The 14,139-nt window shown below is 44.0% G+C and overlaps 1 protein-coding gene across 3 annotated transcripts in view; it reads left to right on the top strand.

Annotated features, from left to right (window-relative positions):
- The window catches only part of PFKFB3 (6-phosphofructo-2-kinase/fructose-2,6-biphosphatase 3), a 306,098-nt gene that overhangs the window by 189,570 nt on the left and 102,389 nt on the right, over positions 1 to 14,139 (top strand). For 2 of the 3 annotated variants that reach the window (XR_004177109.1, XR_004177108.1), the window contains exon 15: positions 2,888 to 2,988. Coding sequence is in view for 1 of the 3 variants with exons in the window: in XM_031652536.1 (XP_031508396.1) it covers positions 2,706 to 2,729 (24 nt within the window). In the remaining 2 variants the exon portion in view is untranslated. Of the gene's footprint in view, positions 1 to 2,705; positions 2,745 to 2,887; positions 2,989 to 14,139 lie in introns of those variants that run through there. The other variant, XM_031652536.1, reaches the window with a different exon arrangement.

Below are 14,139 nucleotides of genomic sequence, written 5' to 3'. Positions count from 1 at the left end.
TAAAAATAATATAAAAATTCATGGAAACGAAGTACACAGGGCAGCCTGCTAGTCCCACAGACCTCTGGTTCTCCAAGCTGCAAAATGCAGATGACTGGCTACCTCGGTGGCAGGAGACAGGGTCAGGTTGGAACCTAAGTAGGCGTTGAATATCAGATCTTACTATACCAAGTCTGTCAAACCCTCTGTGCTTGGAGAAGCCCAGCATGAGAGAGAGCGAGACATAAAGGAAAAAGAGTGATGGTCAGGAGGGAGAGGAGGTATGGAGCAGCAAGGCCCACAGTCTACCTGAAATATGAAGGCTCTGTGTCTGTATGCCATCTGTTTGTGTTTGCATAGCAACCCTCCTTTTCCTTCAATTAGTCTGACAGAGACTGCTGATCGCAGGCAAGAGAGGGAAGAAACGCCCACACAGAAAGCCTTCTCATCTTCAGGCAAGAGGCGATGCCAGTCTCCTGTTATAATGGTCATGAAAATGTCAGTTACTGTATCATGTACATATGTTGAAGGAGAAATTCCTTCTTGCTCTCTCCTGGTCTCTCTTTTAATTGCAAGAGACTCCTTTTGGGGCTTAGAATTAGTTTGCATTTTCTGGACATGCCCTAGCTGGCCCCAAAGGTGGGTAGTGGAGAGGAGCTGGTTGTAGAATAATCGAGATTTTCCTCAATATGTAAGAACTTCCCTAGCCCAGGCGCGGTGGCTCATGCCTGTAATCCCAGCACTTTGCGAGGCCGAGGCGGCCAGATCACTGAAGGTCAGGAGTTGGAGACCAGCCTGACCAACATGGTAAAACCTCAACTTTACTAAAAATACAAAAATTAGCCAGGTGTGGTGGCGGATGCCTGTAATCTCAGCTACTCGGGAGGCTGAGGCAGGAGAATTGCTTGAACCTGGAAGGCAGAAGTTGCAGTGAGCCGAGATCATGATTCTGTACTCCAGCCTGGTCAAGACTCTCAAAAAAAAAAAAAAAAAAAAAGAACTTCCCAAGAGTAAATGCTAATAAATTTTGTATTTCAACTGGAGAGAGTTTACCAGCCACACACTTGGATTAGGATGGGGTTACCATAATCTATGCTGCCACAAGTGAGAAGTGGATGTCTGCTGGGGGCTGTCAGAAAAATAGGTGGGGAAAGAGCTCAGCTGCAGGTACCAGCAAGCCTTGAGATATTGTGGATTGTGGGCAGGCTTTCCAGGCCTAGGGATTTAGGCCAGGTTTTGAAGCTTGGCATCACCACAGCCTGGAGGGCAAAGGAGAAGGACTTAGGCCCCAAATCCAAAAGAATGAAGCAGGAAGAGGAGGCCAGGTGGAGGTGGAGGGGTGGACAGGGGCTATGCATGTCTCTGGAACCAGGTTCAAGGCACCCAGAGTTCTGTGATGGAGTGCCAGGTGTAGGAGGGACGTGGTAGATCCAGAGGTACTGCATCCTGAGAGCCTCCTGCCTCCTGGGGCAGAGACACAGGGTGGGGAGGCTGATGGTCCTGATGTTGGCCCCAGGCCTTCTGTGGCAGAGGATGCTGCTCTGCTTCCTGCCTGGCGCTGCATCTGAGGCCAGGATGTAGGCAGGCTCAAAGCAGGGTGAGGACATGTGTATATGCATATGCGTGTATGCCTGAGTGTGCGCATTTGTTCACATGCATGCACACATCTGCGTGCATATTTGTGTATGTGTATGTGCATTGTGTGTGTGTGCACATGTGGGTGTTGCTTGCAATAATATCCCCATGTCTGGCCTTCCTACTGCACGCAGCCACATCTGGAGGCAGGCAGCTGAGCCAGGTGAACTGTCGATTAACCATCTGGCTTTCTAACAGTGTGATTTGGTGACTCTGCAGAGAGCACTCTGTGGCAAAGTATGACACGGGATCTTTTTCAGCCGTGGACTTGCCAGCAGTCTTCTGCAGCCATGGCTTCTGGGCCAGACTTGTAGGGAATTGCCCCTCCCTATTCCTGCCCAGCCTGGTTCCATCTGGCTGCTGTCAGGCTCCAGGCTGCTGGGTGGAGGAGAGCTGCAGTGGCAGAGTTTGCTCATCTGGATGCTTAACAAGCAGGGACCCTCCCTATGCCAAAGCAAAGCCTGCAAGAGAGGATTCTGACGGGTTGTGGGCAAGAGCAGTATCGGCTTTGCCATCCCCAATCTCATCGTGACCTGCTGAGTAGTGGAAGGGGAGCTGTGGCCTCCTCTTCACTGGAAAGATGTGAACTTTTCCTCCTAGTTATGAAACGGCCACAGGGCGTGTCACACATCGAGGGAGGTCTAAGAAAAGGAAACTGCCACCCGTGTTTGACTGCGATGACATTGGTAGAAATGGAATCCCGGGAGCAAGGATAGAGACCGCCTTCTCCCTCCCCTTGCCTTTGTTTCCATGTGCTTGTTCCCATTGGGAGTGGGAGGAGGAGTTTAGAGAGTTTTGAGATGATGCCTTCATTTAGGTGAAGCAGAGCTTGGCCAAATCTAAAGTCAAGCTCCATAGATGGAGCCTTGCTAGAGAGCTGCCTCCGAGAAGCTAGGATTGCTTATAAGAACCAGAGAGGAGGAAAGAAAGTGGGAAGGAGGTAGGCAGGGATGCAGGCTGCCCATGGAGCAAGGTGGAGAACCTGTCACAGGGCACCCGGCCTTTTACAAGGGTTTTTTGGGGAAGGAACTGTATCAGAGGCTGTTACTTGCTTCCTCAATATCCATTCTTCCCTTCTGTTGCTATCACAGGAAGGTGAACACATGCCCAGCTAAAAGCCTATATTTCAGTGTCCCTTGCTGGAAGTGTGGCCAAGGAGATGTAAGTGGAAGTCACTGGATGGGATTCTGGGAAGGTTTTGTGAAGGGGGCTGGACTAGCTGGGAAAAGTGACCTTTTGTACCTCTGTCTCCTTCTTTTTCCTGTCTGCAAAGAAGTGGGATGACTGGAGCTCCAGCAGCCATCTTGTGCCTATGAGGTGAATTCTAGAGAACCAAATCCCACAGCCGAAGGTGGTGGAGCAGAATGATATAAGGTACTTGGTTCCCGCTGACAATGTGGAGCCCTCCTATGCTCCCTGGTCATCTGTCCTCAGACCATGCCATGTGAAGGAAAGCCATCCCATAATGTGATTAAGCCACGCTTACTCTGGGTCTCTGCTTATAGCAGACAAAAGCCATTTCTAGATAATTCAGGAGACTAGGCAATTCAGACTAGCCTGCTTGCAAGACAAGCTTTCTTAGTCAAGCCTAGGTCTTCACATAGAACTGTTATTCAGGGAATTAGACTGAGAAAAAAGGCAAAGAGGAATCTAGATGAAAGAGTGCATTGTGGTGAAAGTTAAACAGTCAAAAATAAACAGCAATGTCGTTAACAAAATGCCCTTCTTCAATGTGCTCAAAACACTTCAGAGTCCTGTTTTCTCAGAATCAGGGGATTGAAAATGACCTTAAATATCATTTAATTTGTTTAGCTCCACTCCCTTTTTTTTTTTTTTTCTCTTTTCCCCTTTTCTCACCCACAGAAAGTCAGTGTCCTTCTGTTTGTGCCTGCTGGCCTTTTGCTGCCCATATCTGAGCAAAGTTGCTCCATATGACCCTGTGAGATTGGCAGATCACAAGACTTGTCCCAAGTCGTTCAGTATCAGATCCCATAAGTAGCGGCTCTTCTTTTGCTGATGCCAATCCATCTATTTGTCTATCTCTCCATCCATCTGTCTACTTATCCATCCATCTGTCCATCCATCCATCCATCCTTCCATCCATCCATCATCCATCCATCTTCATCCATCCATCTTCATCCATCCATCCATTCATTCATCTATGTACTTATCCATCCATCCATCCATCCATCCATCCATCTATCTTCAGCCATCCATCTTAATCCATCCATCCATACATCTATCTACTTATCCATCCATCTGTTCATCCATCCATCCATTCATCCATCCATCCATCCATCCATCCATCCATCCATCCATCCATCCATCCATCCATTTGTCCATCTGCCCATCCATCCATCTATCTTCTCTCTCTCTCAATTGTCTATTTATTGGTTGTTTCAGGCACTGCGGCTACATAATTTAAATACATAATCTTCACAACAACCCTACGAGCCTTGTTATCTCCATTCCACAAATTAAGAAATGAGGCTAAAGATAATAAAGTAATTTGCCTAAGTCAAAGAGCTAAATGCAGGATAAGGTTTGGAAGTGTCCGTGTTGTTCCAAAGAACCCAACACACTGAACCACTTGGCTAGGCTGGCTTGTCGTGGGTTATACTTCCACATGACAGGCAAATAGAGAATTCATTCCGGCCAACACACACTGATTGCACAAACATAAAACAGATCTTATAAAAAATATTTATTTGATGGTCATCCAGGTAAAGACTTTGTGTACAGGTCGGGCGCAGTGGCTCAAGCCTGTAATCCCAGCACTTTGGGAGGCGAGGCGAGGATCACAAGGTCAGGGAGATCCCGAGACCATCCCTGGCTAACCGGTGAAACCCGTCTCTACTAAAAAATAAAACTAGCGAATTGTGAGGTGGTGGGCACCTGTAGTCCCAGCTACTCGGGAGGCTACAAGGCAGGAGAATGGGCGTAAACCGGGAGGCGGGCTTGCAGTGAGCTGGGGATCCATTACTGCACTCCAGCCTGGAAGTGACAGAATGAGACCATCTCAAAAAACAAAGACTTTGTGTACAGCTATCATGATTTACTCTGGCTTCAAAAACTTGCTTGCTTTAAAAGCCCAGAAAATAAAAGGATTAACGTATTAAAGTCTTTGGGTCAGTTGGGTGAGAGGACATCATCCGAGTGGCAAATCCTAATGAAATGGAAGCTCCATGGCCAATAGAAATGGACCCTTGTTAGATTGTGGCTTATTGTAGCAATTAAAATATATTCACTCTTCAAATCATGTCTTTTCCAGGTATTATAGCCACATAGGGGAAAATCAGGTTAGCCCCTGTCTTAGAGGACGGTCCTTTTCTGGATCCCCAGGTTATAAATTTGTCCTACGACCTAGGTTCGTGTATACTCTTGGCCCTTCAAAGGATGTGGTATTTTGGTGTTGACCTTCAAATCAACCCTGACGTTCCATAGTATGTAGTCATTTTAATTTTGCAGACGTACAAGTTCAAGGGATATCTGAGATGAGATATTTAGCTAGTGAGGAGGCAAGGGGGTTAGCAAACCTTGTAAAGCTCTTCAGGTGATGAAACGTTGTTAAAAGTATAGATAGCAATTTGGCAAGAGACAAAAACTTAATGGAATTTGAAAAGACCATTGCCTTGTGGGATGGGGATATTTGTAGGAACGGCGACTCAGTGGGCAAGGACTGCTGGGGAAGCCAGGAACCTGTAGAATCATTAGGATCCAGTCATTTGGAGCTCCCTCCAGGTCTGGGAAGACATTGTTTCCCAGTTCCCAAGGGCCATTGCACTCTGATTTGGAAAAAAAAATTTAGGATGACTATAAAAGTGATAAAACTTGCTCATCAAAGTGACATTTTAGACATATCTAAATATTACCACATACCGTATTATAGTGTATTAATTTCCCACCATTTTTTGTTCCTTGGAATAAGGCAACATATAAATACTCTATATTATGGTATGGTTTAGTTTTGAGACAGGGTCTCGCTGTCACCCAGGCTGGAACGCAGTGGTGTAATCATGGCTCACTGCAGCCTTGACTTCCTGGGCTCAAGTGATCCTCCCATCTCAGCTTTCCAAGTTGCTGGGACTACAGGCATGCACCACCATGTCCAGCTAAGTTTTAAAATTTTTTTGTAGAGACAAGATCTTGCTATGTTGCCCAGGCTTGTTTCCAACTCCTGGCCTCAAGTGATCCTCCCCCCTCAGCCTCCCAAGGCATAAGTTACTGGTGTGAGCCGCTGTGCTGGCCTATAGTATATATTTTTGCTGCTTCTGTTGGGGAAGAATGTGGTATTTTATCTGAGAGAGGTGACAGGAACCTTGGCCAGAGGCCACCCCCAGAAATTCAGTGTTCTACTGGTGCCTGCTTGCCCTTTTGCTGCCCGTATCAGAGCAGAGTTGCTCATTTGCTTCTCTGGGCACATCTTGTATGGAGCCTCAGGCCCCAAACAGCAGGACTGCAAATTACACAGTGAGCTGCAGGCAGCCGTGCTCTGTGAATGACACTCAAACCCAGAGAGAAACGGGAGCCTCGAACTGCATCTGAAAATCAGTGAGAAAGAACCAAAGTCCTGTGAAATGGTGCAGCCATCCTTTCAGTGATAGCTCATTCTGCTCAAACCTGTCACCACTCACACAGCAGTGGAGTGGTCGTTGGAATAAGGGACTTCTCAGGTAAATGACAAAGAAACACAGATTTGGATTTGCCCAGGTGTCTGGAGAGAAGGCTGCCCCTGAATGCCTCACCCCACTGTGCAGAAAGGGGGTGCCTGGGGCATTGTCATCCTCTGGCCCCTTTCTGCCACCTCTGCAGCCTCTCCAGTTAAATTAAAAAAAAGTAAAAGTGGGAACATCACACACCGGGGCCTATTGTGGGGAGGGGGGAGGGGGGAGGGATAGCATTAGGAGATATACCTAATGTAAATGACGAGTTGATGGGTGCAGCACACCAACATGGCACATGTATACATACATAACAAACCTGCACATTGTGCACATGTACCTTAGAACTTAAAGTATGTTAAAAAAAAAAAAAAAACAAAAAAAAACAGTGGGGACAAGAAGGATCTGCCTGCCTGTGTTTGGCCCTCTTTCCAAGTTTTTGTGTTCTGTTTGAAATCAAACTTATGTTTTCTTCCAAAATGAATGACAGAGAGAGAAAAAAGGAAAAGCCACCCAGGCTTGCAAAGTGGTAGCTTCTTGCCGCCGACTTCCTGCCGGTGCCAAGTCAGAGGGAGCTCCGTGTGTCCTCAGTTCACCCTCGCCAGGCCACGCTGCATGCAAAAGAAGCTGTTCCAGTGTCTGCCCATCTGAGACGCTGACATAAAAAAGGAAGAAAGAAAGGAAAAAAACCACCGTCACCACCAACAAAAAAACCCAAGACTGATTAATTCTCGTAGATTGCAGCAGAGCAGTGGGCCTGGTGGTGACACATCCTGTTTTGCTGTTTCAGTTATCATCCCGCAAGCCAATAAACTGCCTCATGAACGGCACCAGTTATGAGGGGTGACAAAGAATTCAAAACACTTACAGGACAATTTTCCTAACCCTTGGTCTCTCGGAATGCTATTTTTTAGGCTAATTTGTTTTGATGAGAAAACTATGCCTGCTAGGCCTATTTTTAAGCCAGATTTGAAGTCAACGCAGTTGGTATTTGATCTTGCAAGAACTACAGAGGTGTCAGCAGCACCTTTGCCATTTAAGAGCTGTAGCCTAGTGGGACACCGTCCTGCAACCAGGGCCCCGGCACAAGAAGTTTCTCTGTTGTTATTCGCTTCTCTTCTTTGATATCCGTATTTGAGTTGAAATATCACCACTTGAGCAGCACCTGGTGATTACGTAACCATTCAACTCTGTGTTTTATCTGAGGGCTAGGTAAGAAATTAAAAATCCAGCCAGAAATAATTAGTTTAGCTGCAGACAGGGTATATTAAACAGACTCAATTTAATAGAGCTAGAACCATAAGATGAATGTATTTATCTTCAATCAAAGGTGACGTGTTGGACAGATTCTTTCATTCATCACTTTTCTGTTATGTTTAGCCCTAAAGACAGTCTTTTTTAGGTACGTAAGATGCACTTTCAGGGTTAAATCATCTAGTCCCGTCTGAATAAAACATCAAAAGCACCTACAATCCCAAACTCCTTCAAGAACTTTTCAGGCAGTCTTCAGGTGAGATTGGTAAGACTGTTAATTGAAGTAATGAAAGAAAGTATTATCACATCTATTTATTTTTCTCATTTTCTTTTAACTTCTTTTTTGTGTATGTTCTAAAATATACATAATTTTCAGTTCAGAAGGGCATTTTCAACTTGTAAGTAAATATGAATATATTTTGGAGTGAGCTCAAATTTTTATTTTATATTTAGGTAGGCATTTTTTTTTTTTTTTTTTTAGATGGAGTCTCACTCTGTCACCCTGGCTAGAGTACAGTGGCTCGATCTTGGCTCACTGCAACCTCCGCCTCCTGGGTTCGAGCGATTCTCCTGCCTCAGCCCCTGAGTAGCTGGGATTACAGGCGCCCACCACCACACCTGGCTAATTTTTGAATTTTTAGTAGATCTGGGGTTTCACCATATTGGTCAGACTGGCCTCGAGCCCCTGACCTCAGGTGATCCGCCCACCTCGGCTTCCCGAAGTGCTGGGATTACAGGCGTGAGCCAACAAGGTAGGCAAAAGTTACAAAACAAAAACAAAAACAAAACAACAACACAAAAAACATTTGGAATAGTCTGTAACAGAGGAGGGCTTGAAGAGAAGTGAGGTGACTTGCAGAAGCATCAGCCAGGAGGCATTCCTCCAGGACAAAAATGTTTACTTCAAGGAGAGAGCTTAGTGATGGGGAAGGAAAAGACTTCGACAGATTTTCAAGATTAGAATCATAAGCTGGCCATCGATTGGGTGTGGCTCCTGGAAGCGAAGGTGCTGCGGGCAGGGGCTGGCTTGGGCAATGAGAAAATGGTGTTGCTTTTGTGCCCGCTCTGTCCCGGGACTCAGCTGTGAGTGCCTCCAAATTCACCACATTTTTCAAACCTCAGTGCTCTGAGACGCTTTGCCCAGCAGGATGTCCATTCTTTTCCTGGAACCACCCATCCAGTTATCTCCTTGAGTCGCCTGGGTGGTGAGAGGTGTTCTCATGCACAATCGATGCAGTGCGATCCCCCTGCCATGTCACGCATGGCGTCTGCCGTCTTCCCTGGCACCTCTGCCACTCCAGGTTATGCCTGTATTGCTGCCCATTCGATGCCCACCTGGAAAGCCTGAAACCTTCTTGTGCCTTCTACGGCAGCTGGGAAGCTTCTTCCACGTCCCATAGCCAGCTTCCCCAGAGGGGACTCCCAGAGCTGACTGTACTTTCCTACCTCAGCCTCTTCTTCCTGGGATGGCGTCAAAATATGAAGAGTCACAGCTTCATGCTTTCAGGAAACCACCTTCTTTTCCATCTTCTCCTTTGGCCTGCTCAGCCAGCCAGACTTCTTAAAAATATTTTTCCCACAGGCTCATGCAAATTAGGGGATGTGGCTGAGCATCTGCTTCAGTGTCCTCAAACAGATCACGAAGGTTGCAAAGCCCAGAATCATGCTGCCCTGGTAGAAGGCTGGTTTAGCCAGAACACACAGAGAGGACTTTCTAATGATGGTGTGGCTGAACTCCACATGTTTCTAACTGTCTTGTCCTGACCCGACTCCAAGTTCTGATCCCCAAGGAGGGCATAATAGAGAGGCCGTCTTGGGGACGGATGATGACTTCAGGTGCAAACAAGTCAAATTCAGGATGTGTGTTGTGGGCAGAGATGGCAATGCCCAGTCACCTGTCAGGTATACAGGTCTGCTGTACAGGAGAAAAACCAGAACAGAATTTCTATTTGGAGTGTTCCTTTTAGAGGCTGGGGAGTTGAAGCCACAGGTGAGTAAGAATGTACGAGGAACCAGGCCTTCTTGAAGAAATAGCTGATCCAGGTTGGTGTCCGGAGCTCTGTGAGGGGATCCAAGAATGTCTTGTCATACAAGCCGGACAGCTATTAAAGACAGCTGGGATCATGGCAAAAGGGACCAGGCTTCTACTGGCCAACAATGAGAGAATTTGAGCATCCCAAAGAATAATGACTTTAGTGGACTGAAACACGTCAACATGTATAGGTCCGTGAATTCATAATACTCAAAACAGTAAAACCAAACTCAGTTGTTACCTTTGGAGGAGTCTGTCACCTCCAATTATTCTGAAAGCTGGTAAATAAAAGGAAAATTCAAGCATTTATTCTGTTTTTCTTGTATAAACTGTACCTCACAGTTCCCAAAGAGCTGATAAGGGAAATGTCTTCTTTATTGAAAAATTCAGCTAATACATTTGGAAGGAATGAGAGAATTAGAGTATCACCATTTGGTGACAACGAGGGTCTTGTTTTTTATTTTTATTTTTGCTGGGTGCAGGGAACATAGTGATAACAAATAGAGTCATGGTGTTCTGGCCCTTGTGGAGTTTTGATTCTAGCACATTAATCAAATAATCCCAGAGCAAAAATAAAATGTCAACTATGATGAGTGTAGAGAAGTGAAAATACACAGAACTTTTTTGTTCAAGTTTTTTTTTATTATTATACTGTAAGTTCTAAGGTACATGTGCATAACATGCAGGTTTGTTACATATGTATACATGTGCCATGTTGGTGTGCTGCACCCATTAACTCGTCATTTACATTAGGTATATCTCCTAATGCTCTCCCCCTCGTCCCCCCACCCCATGACAGGCCCCTGTGTGTGATGTTCCCCGCCCTGTGTCCAAGTGATCTCACTGTTCAATTCCCACCTGTGAGTGAGAACATGCGGTGTTTGGTTTTCTGTTCTTGTGATAGTTTGCTCAGAATGATGGTTTCCAGTTTCATCCATGTCCCTGCAAAGGACATGAACTCATCCTTTTTTATGGCTGCATAGTATTCCATGGTGTATGTGTGTCACATTTTCTTAATCCAATCTATCATTGATGGACATTTGGGCTGGTTCCAAGTCTTTGCTATTGTGAATAGTGCCGCAGTAAACATACGAATACACAGAACTTTTAACAGCTTAGATCCAAGGAAGCTGACCAGCCTGTAAAAAGGGACAGCTTCCCTAGGGAAGTGACTTTGGAGCTGTGATGATGAATGACTAAGAGTTAACCAAGGAATGGGAGGAGGGAGGAGGAGACAGGGAAGGCTTTCCAGGCAGAAGCCAGAGCATGTGCAAAGATCCTGTGGCAAGAAGGAGCCTGGTGCAGGGGAAGAATGGAGAGACATGCAAGCTGGCTGGAGTGCAGAGAGGGAGACGGGCAGGCAGGTGGTTGGATTGGGGGAGGCAAGGATCAGATCATGAGTCCCTTGGAGAAGCAGGAAGGCATCATGATGACTAATGTCAGAGGCAGATGAGGACAGGTAGGGATAGACATGGAAGCAGTGCTGGGAAGATGCTAAAATGCTGCAGTTTGTGCTTGGAAAGATCATGGCCTGGTTCTTCCATTGTCATGACTGGTTGTTCTCTTTCTTACTGTTCTTCTAATTTGTCTTGACTGATGGAGAAGATCAGGAGCTCAAAAGATAGAGGTTGTTTATAGCACTCAGTTTGGCTGCTGTAGGTTAATGGGTTTAGACTCTTTAAGGGGATTAGGCTTTTGCTCAGAGACCAGTGGAGTACTCTAGCCAGGCTGTCTTGTGAAGGTGGTATGTTAAGAACTAGGTTTGTCTGATTTATCAAATTAAAATGTGGTACATCAAGTTAAATTTGAATTTCAGATAAATAACAACTAATTTCAGATGTGTCAGATAAAGAATGAATATGGCTTTAGTACAATATGGGATAATGAATATTTTGAGATAAATAGATGCCCTGTATTCTAGTTAACAAGCATAACTAGAGAATCAATGTTAGTGCTCATACTAACAAGACTTTTGAGAAATTATCAGAGGTAAATACAAATATAGATTTCCATCCATCCATCCATCCTTCCATCCATCCATGCATTCATCCATCCATCCATCCATCCATCCATCCATCCATCCATCCATCCATCCGTGTTGAGCTCCAACTAAGTGTCAGACACTTCTGGGGGGTTGAGGGTATTGTGATCAGTAAGACAAGCTCTCTGCCTTCATAGTATTTACATTCTAGGAGAAAAATATTCATCTGAGAGAGATTATAAAAAACAAATCTTCAGAAATAACTGTTACATCCAAAATAGAGGAATGTATAAATAAATGTTAATATGATGGACTAACACGCAGCCATTACAAAAATCCTGTTTTGAAGGCTATTAAATGTCACAGTGAATTAATTCCAGTATAAAACCAAATGAAATAAAAGCAGTTCACAAAACCACGCGTGAGGTATCAGGTAAATTTTGTAAACCAAAATTACAAGGTCACCTCAATATTTAGAAAGACACACCAATGGTGGCTGTATCTGAGTGCTGCTAGAATTATTAATAACATTTTATTATTACATTTATGTTTTCTTTTTCACAGTTTCTACAAAGAATTATGGATGATTTTTATATGTAGAAAACCTTTTTTTATTTGTAGACATCTATTACCTGTGGGCGCCACAGCAGCATGGAAAAGATTAAAGATTTGTGTCAGCTTTGACTCTGCCATTAATTATCAGGACACCCCACAGCAAGTCATGCCATTTATCTGGGCTTCACTTTCTCTGGATTTAATTATGGACTAAGCTGTGATTTTCTGTGTAATTAAGAACCAAACTAAAGTTAAAAAAATATGCCTTTGTTTTATGGAAGAGTCCAGAGACACCGTCATTATACTGTGTGTCTTTGTAAACCCATATACCTTATTCTTTTGTTTTATCTAGCGATTATATTATCTATAACTTACTTTTAAATATTCTAATATAAACAGGTGTGTGTGTGCATGTGTGTGTATTCTTAATCTTCTATAAGGTTGTAGCTAAAATTTAAAATACCTTAACTGGGCACACATCTTTTAGGAGTGGTTGGTAGTATTTGAAGGACTACTATAAGGCTTTAAGGATCTTTATCTCTAGAGAGTTCTAGAAGGTTCCTTAATTAGCCTAATAAATATAAGAAGTCATTTTGCACCGGAAAACTAAGGAGTGTTGAAGATATGTGAGTTGGCTAGAGCTATTTAAAGACACCCCCATCCTTGCATAAATAGGGTTTAGGAATCTAGTAATCCTGGATTAGAAACTGTTTGGAGTGATGCCTAAACCAGGTATTGCCAATCTGTCTTGTGTCCACATACTAACAGAGGGTTCTAGCAACTTAATCCCATTAGCATGTTAGCTGAAGACTACTGCTAGAATGCTGTTACGTTTGTTTAGAGTTAATATTTCATGGAAATGTCTGAACCCTGGTACTGTATTAAACTCATAGAAATTGCTTTGTGCCTATTTGCTAAGAAATATTTTTCTGTGTGGCAGAATTTGGTCTGGGGTTTGCTGTCTAGCTGTCTAAATCACATATCTCTGAGTACTGCAGTAATGGGTGAAGAGATACATAGTTCTTCTCACCTTTAATTGTTGAAGGTGCAAAGAAACTGGTCATTTTGAATGACTGAATGGATTGAGATCAGTTGGCATATTAACGATAAACTTTGTTTTACAGAAATCTTTTATTTACTTCAGGTTTTAAAATTATTATAAAACTAATAATGTATAAAGTATCTCCCAAACCAACACAGATTCCTACTACTTAGATGTATTATGTCTCCATTACCTGTTTTTTATTTTTAGAACAGAGCTGTGTTCCACAACCTCTCATTTTAGGCTTATAGGTGCAATAATTCATTAAAAATGAATGCTGGGTTTGAAAAGTATCACCCGAATGCTAAATATTCAACAGGCAGCCTAGTTCTGGCTCTCTGGAGAGAGTAAAGGGAGGTTTTGGCAAAAAGCCTTGGAAATAACCAGCTGATCTTACTGCCTTCATTTTGATGAGATAATTTGTGTTTATGCACATATTGAATTACGCTTAAATACATGGAAAATTTAAGATGCCAATGGAAGGGGAAAAATGCTACATAGCACACATTTTAAGTGTTTTTGTTTTTTTTTTCTGCTAAGCTCAAACCACTTGAAAGCTAGGAAGAGTCACTGTTGGAAGATCCAATGCTGGAATTGACAGTCACAGTCATTACAGGAGCTGAGCTCTATAATGGTACTGAGCCCAGGGCCTGTACATACACTGCTTCCTACAAGGGTGATGATGTAAAGTGAATGCTTGGAAACCGGGACCAGGATGTAAATCTCCTGTTTGCCAGGGGCCAGCTCTGGGACCTCAGGTGAATGTGATACCTCTCTGGGTAGCCAAGTCATCACCTACAGAATGCAGGACATGTCAAACGACTTCATTTGATGCACAATAAGCAAAAAATCAGCAAACTCTCAGGGGACTTTCTAAGGACACAGGCAGTTTGAGGAGGTAATGTGGCAGAGTGGGAAGAGTGAGAATTTGGTAATAACCAGTGTGACCTTGGGCAAGTCATTTACTTTCTAAGCCTTGTAACTCAGCAAAACTGAACTA

Source organism: Papio anubis, chromosome 11, assembly GCF_008728515.1.
Source record: "Papio anubis isolate 15944 chromosome 11, Panubis1.0, whole genome shotgun sequence".
Taxonomy (NCBI): Eukaryota; Metazoa; Chordata; class Mammalia; order Primates; family Cercopithecidae; genus Papio; species Papio anubis.
The sequence above is the reverse complement of the archived record's forward strand: the minus strand, read 5'-3'. Positions and strand labels throughout refer to the sequence as shown.